The sequence below is a fragment of the Myodes glareolus genome, chromosome 1 (genome assembly GCF_982192425.1).
Source record: "Myodes glareolus chromosome 1, mMyoGla1.1, whole genome shotgun sequence".
NCBI lineage: Eukaryota > Metazoa > Chordata > Mammalia > Rodentia > Cricetidae > Myodes > Myodes glareolus.
Window position 1 is genome coordinate 121512825 of NC_142026.1, and position 22992 is coordinate 121535816.

At 46.0% G+C, this 22992-nt stretch overlaps 1 protein-coding gene across 3 annotated transcripts in view; it reads left to right on the forward strand.

Moving 5' to 3' along the window:
- Window positions 1-678: 678 nt before the first annotated feature.
- The window catches only part of Utrn (utrophin), a 504577-nt gene continuing 482263 nt past the window's right edge, over window positions 679-22992 (forward strand). The window contains exons 1-2 of one of the 3 annotated variants that reach the window (XM_087911817.1): window positions 679-821; window positions 7820-7987. In XM_087911817.1, the coding sequence (XP_087767943.1) occupies window positions 7909-7987 (79 nt within the window). In that variant the 5' untranslated portion in view covers window positions 679-821; window positions 7820-7908. Of the gene's footprint in view, window positions 822-905; window positions 1021-1304; window positions 1490-7819; window positions 7988-22992 lie in introns of those variants that run through there. The other 2 variants (XM_087911819.1, XM_087911818.1) reach the window with 2 other exon arrangements.

Here is a 22992-nt window from a genome sequence, read left to right on the forward strand (position 1 = left end):
CGCTTAGGGCTAGCGCTGATTGACCGGGCGCGCGGTCAGGTGACCCGAGGCGCCACGTTCTGGGAGCCCGGCCCGCGGTGGCTTCCCAGGCAGGGGCAGGGCCGACCGGGGAGCCGCGAGGGACTGATCTCTCCCGGAACAAAGTTGCAGGGCCGGGGGCTGTGGGCACGCGAGCGAGCGACGCGGCGGCGAGAGCGGGAGGCGGTTCCGATCTGCGGTTTCCACGGCTCCGGGGCTGGTCTAGCTCTGCCGGAGAAGCGAGCCCCTTTCCCGGGTTGGCGGGCTGACCAAGCGGCGCTCCACCCTCGCTCTCCAACAAAGGGGCCGGCGGCGGCGGGGGAGGACCTGGAGGAGGAGCCGGAGCCCGAGCCGCGGGCTGCTTTCGCGCACAAAGTTGTGGAGTCGCCCTTCCCCGGAGGAGAGGAGCCGGCAGTGCAGGGCGCGGGCTTTCTCCCGCCCAGGGCAGAGGAGGAGCCGCGGGCTCCTTCGGTCGACCGGGCGACCTCGGCGAGTGGCGCCCCTTTTCTTTCGGGTCATTCCTGCAGACGGAAAACTCCAGAGCGCGCCCGCCTCTGCCTAGCGTTTGGACTGTTTTGTTTTTGGCGGAACTACCCGGCAGGAAGATTGCACAAGTCAGGGGGCGTTTCCAATTGGGTGTCAAGTTTTTTTTTCGCCCCTCTTTCGGATCTTGTTTGGCTTTCCACGTTTCATTTAAAAAACTAAAATCCTCTCATCGCCCAACACAGGCTCCTGCACACCCGGCTTCCTGCGACCCGAACACACCCAGAGGAGCCCTTGGGCCTCTGGGACTTGGCGAGCAGGTAAGTCCATGCATTATTGAAGCTCCGGGCTGTGTAATGTGACCGCAGTCCCCGAGGGAACGGGGCGGGGGCTGAGAGGAGGTGGGACCTTTCTGCGGTTCCTCCGCCCGGTCCAGAAATAGAAGCCGTAGCCAACTTCTGCACTTTCCCTGGAAGCTCAGCGCCCCCCTCCTGGGCGGGAGAGAGCTGGGATGAGAAGGTGGGAATATACTTGTCGCCAGGGTCTCAAATTTCTCGGGCTGGTTCAGTGCTGTCGTCTTGTCCCTTCCTGAGTGGGAGAGGCTGTCGCCTGTCCGTTCATCGCCCCGAGCGGGCGAGCAGGGCTAGCGATCTCCAAGAGGGGACGTGGCCTCTTCAGAGAGCCTGTCACACACCTCCGGTCCTGGGAAGGCGGGGCCCGGGTGGTGTCCCGGAGGAGAGGGTGGGGAGGGCGGTTGGTTGTGCGGTCGGAGGGCTGGGGAGCGCTTCCCTGCCGGCCTCCAGGCTGGGGGCGTGCTCGACCTCTGTGTGGTTGCTGTTCCCGAGGGTGGGGCCCCAGTGTGGCGAGATCGCCAGCTCCCTGCCAGCAGCTCTGGGGAGACTGAAGGGAGAAGGGGGTACCTCATTGGTGCGCAGTCCTGGTCGCCTGCTTTTCCGGACTCTTGGCATCTCTTTCTACAACTGACAAGGTAATTCATGCCCCTTTTAGGCCTGGGTCTGAGACTCTTTGCTTGCCCAAGGCCACTCACAAAACCAACAAAGAACTAATTGTAGGCTGTGCAACTTTTAGAAGGCACATTGTTCAAAGAGACTTTTCAAGCCCCTGGATTCCGACGGTGTGGCATTCCAGGGGTATTTTCAAGAGGAGGAGAAAAACGTGTGTGACCCTTGAAAGCCAGGGTCCCGCCTATTTTGAACCCTCAAATTAGAGCTTCTGGGTGTAATTCCGGGCTGCACTCTCTGGAGTGTCCCGAGGGAGCATCCTTGATCCTCCTAGCCTTCAGGTCACTTGGGTCGCCACTATCTAGAGAGGTGGGCTCTCCGAGTGGTGCTTGGAAAAGTGCGCCTTGGTCAGAGTGCATGAATTCCAGACGAGATGGGATCTCCTGGATGGCAAAGCAGCAATAGCATCCATTCCGTTGGAACTTGCCCTGGGCCTCTGAAGTTAGGCTGGACCCTCAGGGGCTGGCTGCTGGTGGGCGCCGGGGACTCAGCCTGCTGGTAGCCCTGGGGCCTGCGAGAGCTGGTGGAATTCGAAGCTCGTGGGTCCTTCAACCAAGACAAGGCGGTGTGGGGCGAGGGCCGGCCGTGCGCGCTGAAGCCACCCCCCCCCCCGCCCCTCTTCACTAGCATTTATGAGACCTTCGAGATAACTCTTTAACTCTCCTTTGGGTGTTTATCCAAAATTTATTGCGCCTGTAAACAGCATTAATCACAGTGGTATTAACCTTCCCTGGAGCGCTTCCTAGTGTGAATGGCAGCTCTTGGCACTCAGCGGTTTCCTTCACAAGTGGAATGGCAAACCTGTCCCTCAGCTTCCCTCACCACTATCCCCAGCATTCCTAGCTTTTGGTTACTAGTGAGCCAATAGTTTTTTGCAAGATTTAACAGCTTTCCGCCACAACTGCACACGGTTGAATATTCCTTAATGGTGACACTTTTTGAATGTTGTATGTTCTTGAACTTTTGCCTCTAAAGCCCCCACTCCCGGCGTTTTGATCTGAGTAACAGAAAAGCATCAGCCCGAAGGAGGAGCCGGTACATGTAGGTGGGTGGGTGGGTTTCGGTGGGGGAACTTCACCGACTGTTTTTGATGCCTCTTGATGTTTTTGATGCCGACTGTGTAGGAGTCCTAGCACAACCTCGCGGTCATTGACTCCTGGTTTCTTCCTTATCTGTGTGGAGTGTGGCTTCCATAGGTACAGAAGTGGAGCCTCTTTGGGGCACATTGTTACTGAGGAAGCTTTGGTTCTGTTCCCACAGCTAATTATCGTAGCATTTTATTTATGTATTTTGAGATTGGTCTCATTACGCGGCCCAGGCTGGCCTTGACCTTGCTGCAGCCTCTGAAGTAGTGTGTACCACCACACCTGGCTCACACCTGTGGCAGTTTGGAAGAAAGTATCCTTAAACTTTCTTATTCAAACCGTTGCTCCTGGGACATTAGTGGCAACAAGAGTTGGTGGTTGTTAAATGTTTAAATGACCTGTTAGCGTCTTTCCTCCTCATTCTTTTCTAGTTCCTTGATCACGTTTTCTGCTATGTTTTTTTTTTTTTCAGTGTAGTGGGGATTTGCATTATCAAGAAGGGAACGTAGGAAAAATCATCCGAAGGAGAATGGCAGAATCAAACATTTTAATGAAGACGCATTATTGGTCATATCCCTTTGTACAAGTTAAATTTTTCTTTAAAAGAAATTGGCAGGGGTGGGGGGCATTTTTAAAAGATGACTCAACTCAATGCTTAAGAGACAGACAGTCCAGGTTCACCTTCTTATGCCCCTTTCTGGCCACCTTGGGCCCTAGGTACACACATAAGGTAGGCATTCCCACATAAATTTTAAGAAATGCATTTTTAAATATTTATTTATTGTTGGTGTGAGAGGGAGCAAGCCCCATCACACATACAAACACGGAGGTCATCAGGCTTAGTGGCAGGTGCGTTTTTAAAAGAGTAGAAACGTCTTTGAGAAGGCTTAATGTGGAGGTCCCTGGCTAAAACCAGTTATAAAGGAGAACACTGAACTTGCCTCTCAAAGGAACTGCATTCCAGGAAAGAGAATTTTCCTTAAGCAACTGGAATTTTCCATAATAATTTTTTTTATATAGTCTCCGAGCAAGATTTTGGGTCTCTAAAAGTATCAAGATACACGTAAAAGCATAGCAAATTATTCACAGTTTTCTACTTCAAGATAGGAATATAAAAAATTTGTAATTGCATTATTTGGGAGAATTTTGTTTTTGTTTTATTTTGTTTTGTCTTCTCCAATCTTGTGTAGCCCAGGCTGGCCTCAAACTCTCTGTATATCAGGGGCTGACTTTGAACTCCCGATTCTCCTGCTGGGGTTTTTGGTCCACTTCTAGTAAAAACTGCTTGGCAAAAGGCCAGTCTTCCAGTCTTTTTCCCTGGTCACTTTTGACTTTTGTTTGTTTGCTTGTTTTTGTAGTTCTGGGGATCAAATCCAGAACCATGTGCATACTAGGTAAGCCTTCCATCACTGAATTACATTCTCAACTCTTTAGCTTATTTTCAATTTTTAGACAGGTAGCTTAGATTGGCTTGGGATTTTCTATGTAGCCCAGGCTAGCCTAGGATTTTAGGGAGCCTCTTTCCTCTGTCGCCCTAGTGCTGGGATCATAGCTGCGAGTCACCACATCCAGGTCTTTACATTCTTCTTTTCTTCTTTCTTTTTTTGGCTTGGGTTTTTGAGACAGGGATTACCTGTGTAGCCCTGGCTGTCCTAGAACTCACTTTGTATACCAGGCTGGCCTTGAATCCAGGGATCATCTGGCTTTGCCTCCTGAGCACTGAGATTAAAAGCATGTGCCACCACCACCCGACTTTGTAAATTCTTAATACTCGTGAAATCATATAAACATTTAAAAAGTTTTTTATTGTCCCATAAAGTCTGGGAGACTGATGAACCGATCCATATATTGAGAGGAAATGGTTCTTAAAGCTTTAACAATTTGCCAGTGTTCTTTTACTTTAACTCTCATTTTGCTATCGTTAATGGACTCGACAGGCTTCCTGACTTGCAGAAAGAGAAGTTATTATGCTACATAATGTTTATATTTATATAATAAAGTAGTACTGTAGGCTACACTGTTTGAATGTTAAATAATAGAACACAATGCTGTTATACAAATATAACATTTAAAATAACAGTGTAGTACAATTCACTCTTAGGTGAAAGAATTGAGGCTGGAGAGGTGGCTCATTGGTTCAGAGCACTTCTTACTCTTGCAGAGGCCGCGGGTTCAGTTCCTGGCACCCACGTTGGGCAGCTCACAACTTCCTGTAACTCCATTTCTAGGGAATGGGACACTCTTCTCTGTCCTTCATGGCCATCTGGCACTTCCAGGTGCACAGACATACATGCCCGGCACTCAGATATGCATACACTGAAAATAAAAATAATTTTAAAACAAAGCCACTAAAGAATTGGAGGTGTCCATTCTCACCTAGAAATAAACCCTAGTTATGACAATTGTTTTTCATTTGTTTGTTTGTGTTTGGGTCCCACTTGGCAGCTCAGAAGGATCTAGAACTCACAGTGATCCTCTTACCTCAGGGATTGCTCTCTCTCTCTCTCTCTCTCTCTCTCTCTCTCTCTCTCTCTCGTGAATATATCATATGTGTATGGGTATCAGGTCCCCTGGAACTGGGGTCAGGTCCTCTGGAAGAGCAGTCAGTGCTCTTAATCACTGAACCATCTCTTCAGCCCCCTGATACTCATTTTAGTGTGTGAATTTATATCCTTTTTCTGTAGGTTCCCGTGTGAATGCCTGGAGTGTGATATTCCTAACTAGTGACTAATTTAATTGGCACTGAGGCACTCATAAAGGGGCCAGGAAAGAGACGGATGCTGAACTCTGCTCCTTTCTGGGCAGTGCAATCCAGGAAGCGTGGAGCAGTATGGAACAGTGCTTGCTAGCATTCTTGATGAGTGAGCGCTACTGCAGGGCAGCTCTTCAGTTCTCTAGGTCCTAAAGATGTTTGTCACTGTTACTGAAGATCAGATTGTTCTATCTGAGTGGCGCCTACCAGCAGCAGAGTCCGTGTGATGAACCTTCCAGAATAAAGTCTGTATCATTGGGCAACACATTGGGCTCTCTACATTTCTACATACCTACAATACATACCATCGCTGAAACTTAGATCCATATTTCCAAATGCTTTTTGGCCTTTTCCATTATATGTCTTGGAAGCAACTTACACTCAGCAAATCCAAATCACATTCATTATGTCTTCCTCTTTGTCCAACACCCTCAGTGTTTCCCAACCCAGTGGACGAATAGTCCATCCACTTCTGGATGCCCAGTGCCAACTGAGCACCTCCTAGTGTTCTGTGTTCTAATGCCCAGGCTGTTCCCAAGTCTTATTGACCTCTTTATTTAATATCCTGTGTATCCACTCATTTTCCCCCCATCTAATCTGTTGAGGCCACAATCACATACTGCCTGTAATATTAGTAACGTAATAACAGAAAGATTAGCATCATAGATACCCAGCTGCTTTTACTTTCTTTATAGTATTGACTTCCTCTTCCTGTGTATGTCTTTATATATACACACATACATTCAATGCACATATATAAATGCATAGGCACTGAAGATATTGTCACACTTCATCGTTAAATATTTCATCATATGTCTCCTACAATGGAAGATAGTCTCCTACCTAACAACACTATTACTTGGTCCTGGAGTTAAGATTGGTATAATAAGAATACCTAAAATAAACCCTGTAATGTTTTCTTTGAGAATTCTGAATTCAATCCAGGGTTGTATTTGGTGGTTAGGTCTCTTTAGTTTTAGTCTTGTTCAAGCCATGGAGTTCCCTTTTATGCAGATAGTTTTGCTTTGAGTGACATTGAGCCCCCCCTCCACACATATATATGTATGTGTGTGTGTGTGTGTTTGTTTGGAGGCCAGAGACTGGCATAGTGAGTCTCCTTCTGGTATTTCCATTTTACTTTTTGAGCCAGGATGGATCTCTCGCTGAACCTGGGTTCACTGATTGGCTATGATCTTCCTGTTTCCAGCTTCTAGTGATGGAATTACTGGCACATGCCACATACCCGCTATTTTTTATGTGGGTGTGGGGGGTTGAAGTTGGGTCCTCATGCCTTGCAGCAAGCTCTTTACCCGTAGGACCATGTTCTTTCCCCCAGTCCGTTTGTTTTGACCCCTCCCCATTTGTCTGTCCACGGTAAGCCTCATGATTGAGATTTTGGCAGAGAAGGTGCACTGTGTTTTCCCTCAAACCACCTAATGCCTGTGGAGGCTTTGTGGTGTTTTTGCTCACTGGTCAAGGTTGGGATCATTTTCCTCTAACAGAGTAGCAGGAAAAAAATGCCAGACACAAAGAAGAGCTGAAACTTTCCGCTCCACCTCTTCTTACTCACGACCTCAGTTCTCTGAAGAGCGCACTGCTCTGACCTGCTGTAGTCCTCACGGGTTCCCACACGCTCCTCTGGCCTACAGACAAGCCGCCACCAATGCCAACAGGCTTATGTCACCGCTCTGATCGTCACCGTCCTCAGACAGGTCTCCAAACTGCCCTAGGAATCTCTGTTCCCACCTCCCTTCCCCACCTATTCGCAGACTGATGTCAGCCCTCCCAGCCCTTGGTGGTGCTTCTACTGCACGGACCAAGCTCTTCTTCTGTCTACTTCCCGTTTTTGGTTAATTAACTTCTCCCTCTCCTTGAAGACTCTGCTTAAATGTCATTTCTTCAAGAAAGCCTTTTTTCTCAGTGGCCCTGGGCAGTTCGGATTTGTTCACCTTATGCCTTTATTACTTTATGTTTCTCTTTTGTATGGTTGTCGACTATCAGGGGTGTAATGAAATCATTCATTGTGTGTAAGGCTCCTCATGGTAGAGGCTGTGTCACCTCGCCATGGCTGGGTCCAGTGCCTTATATGGTAGATGCTCAGTAAGCCTTTACTGGTTACTGTATATAACCTGTGTTAGAATATATGGGGTTGGGAGATGGCTCAGTGGTTAGCACCCACGCAGATGCCTGGCTGATGAAGCAACCCTTTTGTGATTCCAGGATGTGGCATGTGGATTCAGGAGATCTCTGGGGTTTACCAAAAGACTCTGCCTTAATGCAAAAGATAGAGGGCATCATTTGAGGCAGACACCCAACGCCAAGCTCTGGCCTCCACATGCACACATGTGCATGCGTGCCCATCCCTATCACACGTGAACACAACAGACATATACCAGCAGGAAAAAAAATAAGGAATATGTTTATACATTTTTAGTCAATCTTTTCTCTTTTCCTTTTAGATATTCATGCCAAGCTGGACCACCATTCGGAGTTGACAGTCTGCAGAAGATTTGGGAAAGCCTTTGGATTACATTGAAACTCAGCCAAGATGGCCAAGTATGGGGACCTTGAAGCCAGACCTGAGGATGGGCAGAATGAATTCAGTGATATCATTAAGTCCAGATCCGGTGAGTGGTGGAAGCTCCTGCTAGGGATCTTTCTGTGGGGAATGTGTGGAAGACAGAGATTTCCTAGCTTGTTTTGCCTTGTTCTTGTGAGGCAAGCTTCTCCTGACAAGCTTCACGCTGCCCAGTGACCGTCCTGTCAAAGGCCACATCCCATCTCTGCGTGGCCTCTCTTCCTTCCTCAGCCTTCTTTTGTTGCCTTGTGTGTGGAGCAGCATTCCTGGAGACAGTGCTGCCTGCGGCCTACTGCTGCTCGGTTATGATGTCAATAGGATGCACAAACAGTCGGACATTTTCCCTTATTTTCTGACAACAGAAAGGAACTACGTGATCAGAGTAGTGAATAATCACGTGATCAGAGCAGCGAGTACCCTAGTTTCAGGCAGAAAGACCTTGTGGTGGGATCCATTACCGTATGCCCACCTACCATGCTGCTCTTAGAGGCCAGGGCTGGAATGGGACCTCTTTCCTTTTTGAAATGTCCACTTTGCAAGGCGCAGTTTTCCCCACTTGATGAAATCAGCCAGACTAAGACAGACCAATGATTTTCACGTGATCGTTTGGATTGGAGGTCTTTGGATGCCATCCTTCCCCCTCCCCAGCCCCAGCTTATTATTAGATAACTGCTGCTTTTCAATTCTGGTTCTTCAAATGAATCAGCTGGGGAGTTGCTCTTTTCTTTTTACAAATGCAGATGTGTTGGCTCCACTCCAAACCCACTGAATGAAAATTTCTGTATTTTTTTTTTTAAAAAAGCTTCTAACATGATTCTGAGACAGGCTCCAAGGGGAGATTTTTGTTTGTTTGTTTGTTTAAGCAAGCAGGGCCTTCTGAGTTCTTCAAATTATATAGAACTCTGTTCCTGACTGTGAACATTGTCCTTTAGTAACTCCATCATCATAAACATTATATCTGGTGTCACTCTTCCAACAACAACAACCAATGGAACTCAAAGATGATTTTTGCTGTGAGAAATGTCCTTGTGCTCTGGCAAGAGCATATTACTGATTGGAAACTACCAAAATCTGTGCACCGACTGTGATCTCACTAGGAGATGCGTTGCCCTTCACGACGCCGGCGGTGCTTGGGTGGGAAAGAGTCTGGATGCCGCAGACTTGGCTGTGACTACGCAGTGACGGCTGTAGCTTGAGGAATCTTGGGAAGGTGCCACTGGCAAGTCCTGTGGTGTATGCACTGTGAAGGGTACTCTGAGGAGGTTGTGCTCCCCTAAATTTCATTTTAGGGGTTCAGAACTCGTATTTAGAAACGTGTACAGTAACGGGAAAGTGGAAGAGAGACAGTCGGGTATCTCTGCATGTCCCATAGTTGTCTATGAATTGTGAAGGCGAGTGATTCTCACTTTTGCTCTGACCCAACCTCTGTGACATTAAGACCTTGGATTTGGGGATAGGGAGGTGTCTCCATGGATAAAGCCATTGCCACAGAAGCCTGATGACCTGAGTTCAGTCCTCAGAACTCTGGAAAAGAGAGGTAGAAGGAGAGAACTCTACACGGACCTTGTCTTCTTCCATATGATGTGCACAGTGGCATGTATGTACACACACATGTACAATAATAATAGATAGATAGATAAAAAGGCCTTGGACATTTATCACTGGTTCTCTGGCTTTGTCCACTAAAGAACAGTTATTAGATACAAAATTTAACTTCTAAAATATATGCTAAGTGTCCACACTTCCAAACTGTTCCTTCAGTTTAAAATGACTGTTAATGAAGGCTAACAAGGCTTATTCATACTGCTGGGGTCTAATTTGTTATGGTGTATCCTTTCTGGTGCTAAGGGTTGATTGTTTAAAAAAATATTATTGATTTGTGTGTGTGTGTGTGGAGGAAGGGTATCCATGCCACGGCAGGCCTGTGAAGGCCAGAGGACAACTTTGGGTGTCCGTTTTCCCCTTCCACACTGTCTGTTCAGATCAAACTCAGGTTGGTTGCTTGTTGAGTCTTGCTGACCCAGCGTATTGCTTTTTCAAGAAGGACATATCAATTAGTTGAGTAATTCTGTTTGTAGAGTTTCTTCCTAGGCAGTCGATATAAATGTACATTTCACTTGATTGCAGTACTGTTTATAATAGGAAAAAAAAGGGAAATACCATAAAAATCCAGCTTGGGCATGAGTTAGGTCGTTGTTGCCTAAAGAGTTTAGAAATGATCACCAGCTATAAGGTTGTTACTATTTTCTTCAGAACCCATGTTCTTAGTCAAGTGACTCCAGAAATAGCAGTGAACTTACTGTTTCTTTCCTGGGATCACACAGCTGCATAGAGTTCCCAGAACCCCAGTGGAGATAATCAAGTTAGAGCACATGACTGAAGTAGATAGATATTCATAAAGGGTGATGTTGATGTGTGTATGCGTGTGTGCGAGAGTGTATAAATATTATAAACACGGAAGATGCCGTTGATAAGTGATTGCGATACAGGTAGCTATTGATGTGAAAAGTATCTTTTGAGAGATGGCTGGTGGGGGGCTGGAGAGATGATGGCTCAGCGGTAAAGAGCATTGCCTGCTCTTCCAAAGGTCCTGAGTTCAATTCCCAGCAATCACATGGTGGCTCTCAACCATCTGTAATGAGGTCTGGTGCCCTCTTCTGGCCTCCAGACACACACAGAATATTGTATACATAATAAATAAATAAATATTTTTTAGAAACGATGGCTGGTGGGAGCTGGGTGATGGCTCAGTGGGTGAGGGCACTGGTTGTGGTTGCAGGGGACCTGGATTCATTGCCAGCACCCATACAGTGGTGGCTCAACCATCTGCAACTTCAGTCCCAGGGTAGGCAATGCTCTCTTCTGACCCCTGAGGACACCAGGCACACACAGTGCACATACATACACACAGGCAAAACACTCATACGCATAAAATGAAAAAATAAATAAGTCTAAAATAATCTGCTGGCCATGGTGGCACCCCTGTTATCTTATCACATGGGAGGCTGGGACAGGAGGATTTTGAGTTTGAGGCTAGCCTGGGCTCCCTTATGATATTCTGCCCCCCCAAAAGAAATAATAAAAACAAAACAAAACAAAAGATGTGGAATTCTCTTGGTATTTGGGATAATTCTTTTCTTACTGTCCACATGTGTTTTCTGAAGCTGCTCGATGGAGTTGTTTTATTTAGGTCTGGACATTTCTAAAAACCCTAATATTACGTGCAGTGTTTTAATGTCAGTGTTAGGACTGTGTCCTCTTCTCCCTTTAGTGGCACCTACTTCAAAACATGATGAAAATTTAGCTCCTGCATAGCTGAGATATGAATCACATTCCTCTGGCTGGATTATGTTGCAAAAGCTGGCAGATAAATTTGGATTTGAATGATCCTGTGAGTCATCTTGCTTTCTGGAAGGCACGTTCTCTATTTGTGCTTAGGGCAAATGCTTAGTATACAGTGGTATTATCTCCAGGTACTTCAAAGTTTACAAACTATCAAGAGACTTTTAGAAATCTAGATGAAATAATAGGAGTGCACTATGCAGTAAACCACATTTGAAGCTCCTTATTGGATATGTTCCATGCTATTTCCTTCCTTCCTTCTTTCCTTCTTTCCTTCCTTCCTTCCTTCCTTCCTTATTTTCAATTTTTAAGAAGGTATATTTGCTTGGCACCTGCTGCTTGTGTGTAATCTCAGCATTTGGGAGGTAGAGAAAGGAGGATTAAAAGTTCAAGGATTAAAAGTTTAAGGCCAGTCTTTGCTCAAAACAAAACAAAACAAAACAAAACCCCCCAAAAACAAAAACAAAAAACCCCAAACCAAAAAACCAAAACCAGAAAAAACTCAAGCGTGGTGGCTCATGCCTGTAACCATACTAATTGAGAGCCAGCCTGGGCAGTTTAGTGAAATCCTATCTCAGGGAAACACCCCCCACCTTCTACAAAGGAATATTTTCCTATTAGAGAATTAAAAACCTGAAATAAAATTGAGAATGTTATACATGTACATAATCTGTATTGATCAAATCCACCCCAATCCCATCCCTTGCAATTCCTCACCTCTGCCTACTATTTTCTTCTAATTTCATGCACTCTTAAAATATTTTCCCATCTGTGTGTGTGTTTTATATTTTGCTTTGGTTTTCTGGAGACAAAATGTGTTGGCTACTTTTGTGTCAGCTTGACACAGGCTGCGGTCGTCTGAAAGGAGGGAACCTCAACTGAGAAAGGCCTCCATAAAGTCTAGCTTTAGGGCATTTTCTTCATTAGTGATTGATGGAGGAGGGCACTGCCCCTTGTGAGTGGTGCCATCCCTGAGCTGGTGGTCCTGGGTTCTATAAGAAAGCAGACTGAACAAGCTATGAAGAGCAAGCCAGTAAGCAGCATCTCTCCATGGCATCTGAATCAGCTCTGGCCTCCCGGATCCTGTCCTGCTTGAGTTCTTGTTGTGACTTCCTTCAACGATATGGAAATCCAAGTCAAATATACCCTTTCCTCCCCAACTTGCTTTTGGTCATGGCATTTCATCACAGCAATAGTAACCCTAACTAAGACATAAAGTCTGACTATGTAACCCTGGCCGACCTGGAATTTACTATGTAGGTCAGGTTGGCCTCAAACTCACAGAGATCCACCTCCCTCTGTCTTCTGAGTGCTGGGATCAAAGGCATGTGCCACCATACCCACCTTTATTTTTTTAAGTCGGTCTTTGAGACTATCATATGATCTATTTTGGTCAGATTCACTATAGTCTCAAACTCCTCCCAGATCTACCCTTCTTTACTTACCCACCCAAATTTGTGTCCTCCTCTTCCTCCTCCTCCTTCTCTTCCTCTTCCTCCTCCTGTTCCTCCTTCTCTTCCTCCTCCTCCTTCTCTTCCTCCTCCTCCTTCTCTTTCTCCTCCTCTTTTTCTTCCTCCTCCTCCTTCTCTTCCTCCTCCTCCTTCTCTTCCTCCTCCTCCTCCTCTTTCTCTTCCTCCTTCTCTTCCTCCTCCTCTTTCTCTTCCTCCTCCTCCTTCTCTTTCTCCTCCTCTTTCTCTTCCTCCTCCTCCTCTTTCTCTTCTTCCTCCTCCTCCTTCTCCTCTTCTTCCTCCTTCTCCTTTTTCTCCTCTTTCTCCTCCTCCTCCTCCTCCTCTTCTTCTTTAAATACACTGAATCCAGTTTGTGTTTCCCATATACTCTTGAGTGGCTATCCACCAGGTTGGCTTAGTTGACCCACTAGGGATGTATGTGGTGGTCTGAATGACAATGGCCCCTATAGGCTCATATATGTTCGAATACTTGGTCCCTAGTTGTTGAAACTGCTTGTGCCCATGTCAACAACACACATCCACTCAGGACTTTACTCACTCCTTACGACTAAGTTATCAAAGGTGAGTCCTGAAATCATTTAAAGACCAAAAGCCACATGCAATGTGATTGCAGGGCATTCACCTGAGATATGAGCAATGCCTAGAAAGGAACTCGAGGGCTGTGGCTGTGGGTTGCTTTGTAGAGCGCTGGTCTACTGTGCAAGAGACCCTGAGTTCTATCCCTGGGAACACATAATCTAGTTGTGGGGGTTCACACCTGTAATCCCAGTGCTCAGAAGGTGGACACAGGAGGATCAGAAGTTCAGGGTATTCCAAAGCTTGTCTGTCTGTACTGCATGAAACCCTGTCCCCAAACCCAGCAAACCAAACAACCCCCACAGCCCCATAAGAAACAAAATAGGAAAAAGGAACAGTACTAGAAAGCATTTGTTATCTACTGGGCTAGGATTTGGAGTTGCTGACAGTCGGCTGCTAAAGCACTTGTAATAATGACAGCTCAATCTATATAAGTTGGAAAGCTTAACAGGTTTTAAAGATTTTAAGACAGTAGACCAAGAATAATTTTTAGGTGAACTACATTACTGCTGGAGTGTGTGGTTTATGACCTTCTCTTTGTAACATCATGAAATATGAAATAATAGGCTGGACATGGACATAGGTGCACATATGCGCACACACACACACACATACACACAGAGACAGAGAGAGACAGAGACAGAGACAGAGAGAGCGCGAATATCTCAGCACTCAGGAGGCAGAGGTTGGAGATCTCTGTGAATTCCAGGCATTATAGTGAGTTCCAGGTTAGCTAGCACTACAAACTGAGACCCTCTCTCAGAAAACAAAGAAATAATGATAGCAACGTGGTTCTGGTGGCATATAAAATTGAAGGCCATCTTCACTACTGTTGGTTTCAGTCAGTGACTAATATCTATTAAAGTGTGTACTGTTGGATAAACCATCACCATTGTCAGTGTTGAGAGTTTTAGGCCAAAGCTCCTTGAGAAGGGCAGACTCACAGCCCTGGGTAGCGTGCCATTGGGCCCCAGTGAGACTGAAATATGTGAGACCCTGTTTCCAGACTAAAAGTGTCAGTCACTAAGAGTGTTTGCTGCTCTTCCTGGGGACCCGCCTTTGCTTATCAGCACCCATCTCGGGCAGCTCACTACTGCCTGTAACGCTAACTCTTGGTATCTAACACCCTCTGGCCTCTGGCCTCAGTGGGCACCAGCACAGCTCACATACATGTATACATACATATAAGCAAAAAGAATCAGTAAACAAAATAAAAAAGCATAAATAAGAAACGTTTTATCATTTTCCTTTACCTCCTGTGATTTATTTATTTATTTTGAGACAGGGTCTCACTGTGTAGCCCTTGCTGTCCTGGAACTCCCTATGTAGACCAGGTTGGTCTAATCACAGAGCTCTGTCTGCCTCTGCCTCCCAGGTACTAGGTTCTGGGACTAAAGGCCAGGCTCCTACCTCTGTTCTTACCTAATCCTGGGTTCTAATTGTTTGGGAAATTAGAGCCTATACTGAGCTGACGCTAATTCCCTCACTGTATATTTAGCGTCTTACCTTACTGTACCCATACTGTGGCAAGAGGTTTTTGTCCTTACCGTTGGTCTTTCATTAACAGCCCTCCAAAGCCACACGGAAGTCATCATTTCAGTAGGACCCACCCAGGTGCTTTGGCACACACCACTTTTCTTCTTCATTGTCTGGTTCCCCGTCATTCTGCTCAAGGCTTAAACACAGCCTTCATTGAGTGACTTTCTCTGTTGACTTTGGAAAGTCCTGGTTGTCCCCCGCACCCCACACACCTTTTCTTTCTGTATTTATTTGAGAAAAGGGCTGATTTTATGCCCTAGTCCACCCTCAACCTCATGATCCTCCCTCCTGTCTCAGCCTCCCAAGTGCTGGGGTGACAGGTGTGCACACCACACCCTGCTGAGTCACCCTGTCCCATATCACTGCATGTGAGGTCTCTGTGTTCTCCTTCTCACTATCTGGTGCTTTGTTGACATTTTGCCCTTGTTGAACTCTGTGTCAGTGGGGAACCAATACACCTCTGGCACCAACCCCGGTGCTTGTTCGATTACAGCTGAGTCATAAGTACTTACCCAGTGGAAAGGGTTCCACAGCTTAGAAAGACAGGAGCTGGGATTTGAACTCAGGTTCAGATTGGACTGGCGGAACCCTGAGTCTGAACCCTGAATCGTCTTCTTGTTTAGAAAGCACTTTATCCCGTGGTTGCTTGCAGGGTCATTGTTTTGTGCCCAAATCTGTTCCTTGCAGATCTGCCCAGTGTTGACTGTGTGCATATGTCCTTTATGTCTCTTCCTTACCCACCTATTGAGGGTGACCCTGGACTCAAATCTGGAACTGCTTTGGTTGGTTCCCTGGTGGCATCGGGGCCCACATAAGAGATAGGACCTGCTGCTCCTTGGCCTGCCTGCGGCTTTAGTTCTGTTCTGTCATTCTCTTCCGGGAGTTGACAAACGGGAAAATATTGGAGGACAGACAGTCCTTGGGGTGCAAGATGAGAGACTGATACTCTGCTCTGACGTGGATTCTCTTTCTCTCTTTCTCTGATGGCTGTTCAAGGCTTTTAACTGGCTGGCAAAAAAGGTAGGATTTCAGATGTGCTGACATTTGGCACAGGGTAGGCCCTGAGCTGATGCCCAGGGAGGTAACTGTGCTGTGGGAAGAGCAGTTTGAGTGTGGGGGAGGGCAGAAGAGCCCTTGAAACAAAAAGAAAGCAAATTTCTTTCCTGATGGCTAAACCTTATTACAGTGTCGCAAGCTTACTGAAAATGTGCCATGTGATGTCTAGGGTACTTTCTAGTTACTCAGCAAGGTACAGTGTGAGGAAAAGGATAAGGTTGGCTTTCTCTGTTAACCTTTCAGAACACTTTCTTCAGACAACACAGTGACTGAGTTGGATTTAGAGAGTCAGTGATCTTTGGTAAAGTGGTTTTTTGTTTGTTTGTTTGTTTTTGTCTTTTTAACATTTAAACTTGAATCTGTGAAGGATTTTTCTCCACAGTTTAAGGGACTATGAGAAACAGTTCATTGCTCTTCTGAAAGTTTTCCTTAGCTGGAATAGCTACCTGTGCTTCGAAGGAAGTCTTTCAACATGTTTGTTTATTCCCATCAGCCCTTGGGACTCGCAGTAGAGGACACACAGGGACCCCAATGTAAGCTCAAGTCTGTTAGCGGACAGCAATCCTTGTACTGGGCAAAAGTCTTGTCGGTGTTGTCCCCTCATGAGGCCGAGGGGGAGGGATCACAAGACTTGTCTGTGCCAATAAGATTTTCATGAATTGGGTCTGTGGCTGGGAAAGCTGTAGTGGAGCTCGGTCCGTGACTGTTAATTGTGAGTGGCTAGGAGCTAATCTCACAGAGGCAGTGTGTTCATTATATTGACAGGAGGGCAAGCTCAATTTGATTGAACCTCATTTGAACCCAGAGGTTTGAATTAGATGCTGATATGACGACTTTCCTGGGACAAGGCAACATGCATGATCATGTTGGCAGTTGCAAACGCTAGTTAAAGTTTAATCTGAAGCAAGGGAGAATGGGACACAGGTGGCTAGATTCCCTCTGCTCATAGACTGTGTGGAAAAGCAAGCATTTACTATGCTGTTCTTTTGATATTTATTGTTTTAGGGTGGAACTGCTTAATGAGAGCTACCCTCAATTCAGTAGTTGGAACGTGAGCCTGTGTGAGTTCTTGTGTATGTGTGTATGTACACGTGTGTGCAAATTCATAGGGACCAAAGGCCTACCTCGGGTGCTGTGTCTCGGGGCTGTCAACATTTTTCTTTGTTTAAGATGATCTCTCCCTGGATTGGAGCTCTGGCTGGCTCCTGGTAGCCTGGCTGGCCATTGAGCTCCCGGGATCCACCTGTTCCCATTCCCTCACTTCTGGAATTATAAATATGCAATTGTACCTGACATGTTTTTGGGTCTGGAGGTGGGAAACAGCATCCCCAGTCTGGGCAGGCAGAACGAAAGCCAGGGATCATATAGTCTGGCCCCAGCTGAATGCTGGCTTCGCCGGGTAACTGCTCAGGTTTTTGGGGTCAAAATTCAGGTCCAAATGCTTGCAAGACAAGGCATTTAGTGGCTGAGCGACAGCACAGCGTAGGTTAACAACAGTTGGTGGCTTGCGGACCCAGCCTTCTAAGCCGGTTTCTTTCCTTCGCATCTTTGCTTCCAATGCTCTCAGGTTCACACTTGTTAGTGGCCCCTCGGAGTCCTCTGTTCTTTACGCTTGTGTCTTTGAATGATAACAACAACAACAACAACAAAGAGGCAGGACATTTACAGTAGAGAAATCTAGTTAAAAATATAAAAATAGAACCTGGTACTTGGTATATCTTCAGTGATGAAGCCTGGGATGGACAGCCTTGTTTGCTGATCTTTCAGAAGCAGTATGGATTCTCTGCATATAATTTAAAAGGTTTTGTTTTCCTACTAAGATTTTGTTCTACGATATTTATGTGAAGAAAATTATAAAGGAAAAGATGTGTTTTTGAGACTGATCTACCCCGTCAAGGCTGCCCGTGAATCACATTATTTCAAGTTAATTCTGTAATTACATAGATTTATGGTTGTACTTTGATTTCCGAACACTGGGCTCCAAGCTCCAGGCTGTGTGTCAGAGTGGCCCTCCTGGATTCTGACTCAGGATTTTCTACAAGCCTCGAGGGTTTTTCCTTCCTAGCATTCGGCTTAGCCAGTGAAAGGCAGGCTCAGCTTTAAAGTGAGAGTGGCCGGAATTCCCGGGAGCCAGGAGAGTGAGTCAAATGTTGTTTACTTTCACTTAGAAACATTTCCTGGTAAATAGTTTCAAAGGTAATGGTTTTCATAATATTGTACTTTAATTTTTTTGGATGCCTCAGAATTTGGAGTTTGCACTGTGCTGAGAGGAGGAAAAACATGGCAAAGTGGGTCACCAGGTGGTGCCGAACGCTGCTCTGAATTCCTGTGGCATTCGGACAAGAATGTCCCACCCAAATACTGAGTGTCCATGTGTGGTTTCTTCATCTGCTCCTTAGTCACACTTCAGAGTAGTTCGCCTCTTCTTCTGGAAACCTCACAGCCCTCCCTGAACTCCTTCCTTTTGCCCAAGTGCCTGAGCATGGAGTACTCTGGCCACTTCCTTGTGAAAACTTAATATGGGTTCTTGTTGTTGTTCTTGTTGTTGTTGTTGTTGTTGTTTCTCCTCCTCCTCCTCCTCCTCTTCTTCTTCTTCCTTCTTCCTCCTCCTCCTCCTCCTTCTTCTTCTTTCTTTTGTTTAGACATGGTCTCACTGTTTAGTTCTGGCTGTCCTGGAAATTACTTTGTAGACTAGGTTGGCCTCGAACTCACAGAGGTCCTTCTGCCTCTGCCTTCTAAGTTCTGGGATTTGTATCGTGCACCAACATGCCTGCTTGTCTGGCTGACCGCCTCCCCCACCCGTTCTCCTTCTCTTTTTGAAGGTTTCATGTAGCCTGGGCTCTCCGAAGTACTGAGATGATAGATACACACCAACATGCCTGGTTTATATAGGACTGGGAATCTTACCCAGAGCTTCATGTGTGTGAGGCAAGCACTCTACCAAGTACATCTCCAACCCCTTTCTATATCTAATATATATACTTTCTAAGACATTGTTTCCTCACGTTTATGATCTGTGCTGTGTTCCCAAATTTCTTTATGCTCAGAGAGAAATGCTATGCATGCATTCCTGTCCCGATTTTTAAAGTCTAAGTAGGTGATGTTTAGCACTTCTGCTGACCATATCTGCTCCATTTGAAATGAAGCTGCCTCTCATTCTTTTAAAATCAGTGAATTTTCAAAAAGGGTCATTTGTATATCAAAGGATGACTAACTGGAGTTATAAGGGGACAGTGCAGACAGTTCAGCGGTTAAGAGCACTGGCTGTCCTTCTAGAGAACCTGGGTTCGATTCCTAGCACCAACATGGAGAGGTTATAACCACCTGTAACTCCAGACCAAGGCAACCCAATACCCTCTGTGGCCTTCATGGGTATGGCATGACCATGGTGCACAGATAACACATGCAGGCGAAAACACCCATACACACAGGATAAAAATAAAGGAAAGGAGGAGGAGAGGTAGTAGGAGTTCAATGGACCATGATCATGGTAGCTTGTTTTATAGGTATTTACAAGAGCATCCGAGAGACTTTTAATATCCTTATGTTTAGAGAACCCAACATAAACTAAACCAAACCAAACACCCAATTTCTTGTCGACCCCCTGCAGGAATAACGCTGATCTGGACTTTTTAACCTCTTTGAACGTTTCAGAAGGAATGTCAGCTCTTCTTTGAGAAGGCAACCATCAAGGGCCTTTAAGATAGTAATTGCTGGGTGGTGGTAGTGCACACTTTTAATCCCAGCAGAGGCAGCCAGAACTCTGCGAGTTCAAGGACAGCCAGGGCTGTTAGACAGAGAAACTCTATCTTGAAAAACCGAAACCAAAACAAACAAACAAAGAATGAATTTTGCTGGGCAATGATGGCATACGCCTTTAATACTAGTACTTTGGAGGCAGAAGCAGGCCCATCTCTTGTGAGTTCGAAGCTAACTTGGTCTACAACAGCTAGTTCCAGGACAGGCGCCAAAGCTACACAGAGAAACCCTGTCTCAAAAAACTAAAAAAAAAAAAAAAAAAAAAAAAAAAAAAAGGAAAGAAAGAAAGAAAGAAAGAAAAGAAAAACCAAGATAGTAATTTCTTTGTCTTTGTGTGGAATTTGAGCATGCACCCCAAAATTTAATGGGAGCCATTTCCTGGGCAGTTTTGGACAGAAAAGCCAAAGGGTACCCTGAGTAGGGCCTGAGTGCCTTGCTGCCAGTTTGTGCCCGAACAGAGAATTTTGTTCAGACTTTGGCTGCAGTGAGAGTGGGTCGAGTTTTAACGATCCATTTAGGAAAAACCATATTTAGATTTACTTAAAACAAGAGACCACAAAATGGAACCGATAAAATCTATCTCAAACAGACTTAAAAGCAAAGTTGGGTTCCGAGTGGTACAGGATCCTGATGTCAGTGAATTGTTGTATATCGCCTTGTGTGAAATGATACGGCGTTTGGAAATTTACAGTGTAAATATTGACTCAGAGCTGAGAGGAGGTTGCTGAATTTACTTAGTCCGGAAGATCCCCAGCCTTACCCTCCAAGCCTAGCTTACAGTGAGCTCGTGAATCCAGCTCTGCCTGTGTTCTGGTTTTTCTGTCTCCGTGGAGTTTCTGCAACTCTCTAAAGCAGTGGTTCTCATCACGTGGGTCGCGACCCCTTGGGGGGGGGTGTCACATATTAGATATCCTGGATCTCATGTATTTATATTACAATTCATAACAAAGGCAAAATTACAGTTCTGAAGTCGCAATGAAATTAATTTTATGGCTAGGGTCACCACGACATGAGGAATTATGTCAAAGGATTGCACCATTAGGGAGGCTGAGAGCCTGGGTTAGAGGATGGCATACTCAGAATGTAGACACAGAAAGACAGCAAAGTTCGTTTTTGCCAATTTGACACACAGCCAGACATAGCTAGGAAAAGGGGATCTCCCTGAGCAAGCCCAGGAGAGCAAGCTAGTGAGCAGCCTCCCTCCATGACACTACTTCAGTTCCTGCCCTCATGTTTCTGCTTTGAGTTCCTGCCCTGGCTACCCTTCATGAAGCAAGCTGAAATAAACCCTCTCCTCCCCATGATTCTGGCCATGGTGTTTATCAAAGCGACAGAAAGCCAACTGGAGCTGAAGGGTCTATGTTTTCAAATATGCTGCCACTTCTTAGTGCTAGAGCATGTAATGTGCTAGACCCTTAATTATAGAAATTCCATTTCAATACTGCTCGTGTAGAAAACTCACAGTGGATTATTTTAACTTACATATGCATTTTCAAGACACACAAGCTGTGATAAGTTAGTAGAATATGGAGATCTGAAGACCACACGCATGTGAGTGCTTCCTCTCTGACTCTGAATTATTGGGCAGATTCTATCCTGGGACTCCTGGCATCAAAGGCTCAGAGAGAGGGCAACAGGTATGTGTACATCCGTTCATTTGTGTGTGTGTGTGTGTGCACGTGTGTGCACGTGGATGTGGGAGTGCACAAGCCCATAGGTATACTGAGACCAGAGGAGAACATCAGGTGTCCTCTCTGTTTCTCTCTCCTTTATTCTTTGAAGGGTAGGTATCACTTTGAATACAGAGCTTGGTCAATGGCTAGAAAACTTGAACAATCCTCTTGTGTTCACCCCAAAAGTGCTCTAGTTCCAGGTAATTGCACATGGCCACACTTCGCTTTTTGCATGGGTGTTTGTTAGGATTTGAACTCAAATCCTTAGGCAAGTACTCTTACTCCCTGAGGTGTCTTCTCAGACCACAAGGGCATATATATTTAAAGGAGGCACATACGGAGGTCTGCAAACATCTTCCTTTCCTTTTTCCTTCCTTCCTTCCTTCCTTCCTTCCTTCCTTCCTTCCTTCCTTCCTTCCTTCCTTCCTCCCTCCCTCCCTCCCTCCCTCCCTCCCTCCCTCCCTCCCTCCCTCCCTTCCTTCCTTCCTTCTTTCCTTCCTTTGTAGACCAGGCTGACCTCAAACTCACAGAGATCCACCTGACTCTGCCTCCTGAGTGCTGGGATTAAAGGCGTGCGCCACCACCGCCCAGTACATCTTGTCTTCTTAACAGCACTTACTTAGCGCTGCCCCTCACCCCCCAGTCCTTGTTGTTGCAGAGACTTGTCTGTTCTGTGAGGACCACCCACGATCCTCTTCTGCCTAACCAGTGGGCTTTTACCTTCTCTCCCACCACTCAGTTTTGAAGTTTCTAAGTTTCACCCTTCAAACTTTAGGACATGTCAGAACGTTCGGCCCTCCACTCACTGTTCCTGACTCCACTGTTCCCTTTTGCTTCCCCTATATGTCTGTTTTGACTCTGGAATTTGCTTTCCTCTTTTGATTCTTTGATGCCGGCCTTTAGCAGGATCCCTATGTACTGTGAGTGCTCAGCGGAGGCATTCGAGGCTCCTCATTGGTTTAAAAACACTAGACCTTCTTGTATGTATACTTTCCGTGTTGTTGTTGCTCAGCAATGTCCGCTGCCCAGCCATCATGGTTAGGGTCTGGGCTCAGTAAGGCACAGCTTCCCATTTAATGTGTCTTTTGGCTCGTTGGGGGTGAAAAACGAAAATTGGTATCCTCCAATAAGAACTAGTAGATATGAAAGGTGGCGGGAACATGGAAAGAGGAAGGCCAAGTTCTTGCCTGGGTAACGGTGAGGTGGGGCTGGGTACCAGAGGACCCTAATAAGGCCAGGTTGGGATGGGCTTGAAGAACGCACTGAGGCAGCCACGTGGACAGTGGGCAAAGCACGTTCCAGGTGGTCGACAAGGAGCAATGTATTTTAAATCTGTAGCTGGTAGTTGATTATGGCTGGGGTAAGGTGAATGGATATGGGGGCCAATGTAGGATTTTAGCTAGGTCCCTGTATCACTGTGTACTGTTTGTCTGAGCGACAATCTGACTAGCAGTGTGAATGATAGATTTAGAAGGGCGCAGTATTGGAGGGAAGCAGCAAGCAATTAGGAGTTTTGAAAACGGTTGATGTTACTGGTTGTTTTTTACTCTTTGGACTCTTTTAGGGGTCCTGTCACCCGGCTCCCAAATGAATATGCACGGAGGCTTATTTTTACTTACAAATGCCCCACCTTAGCTTGG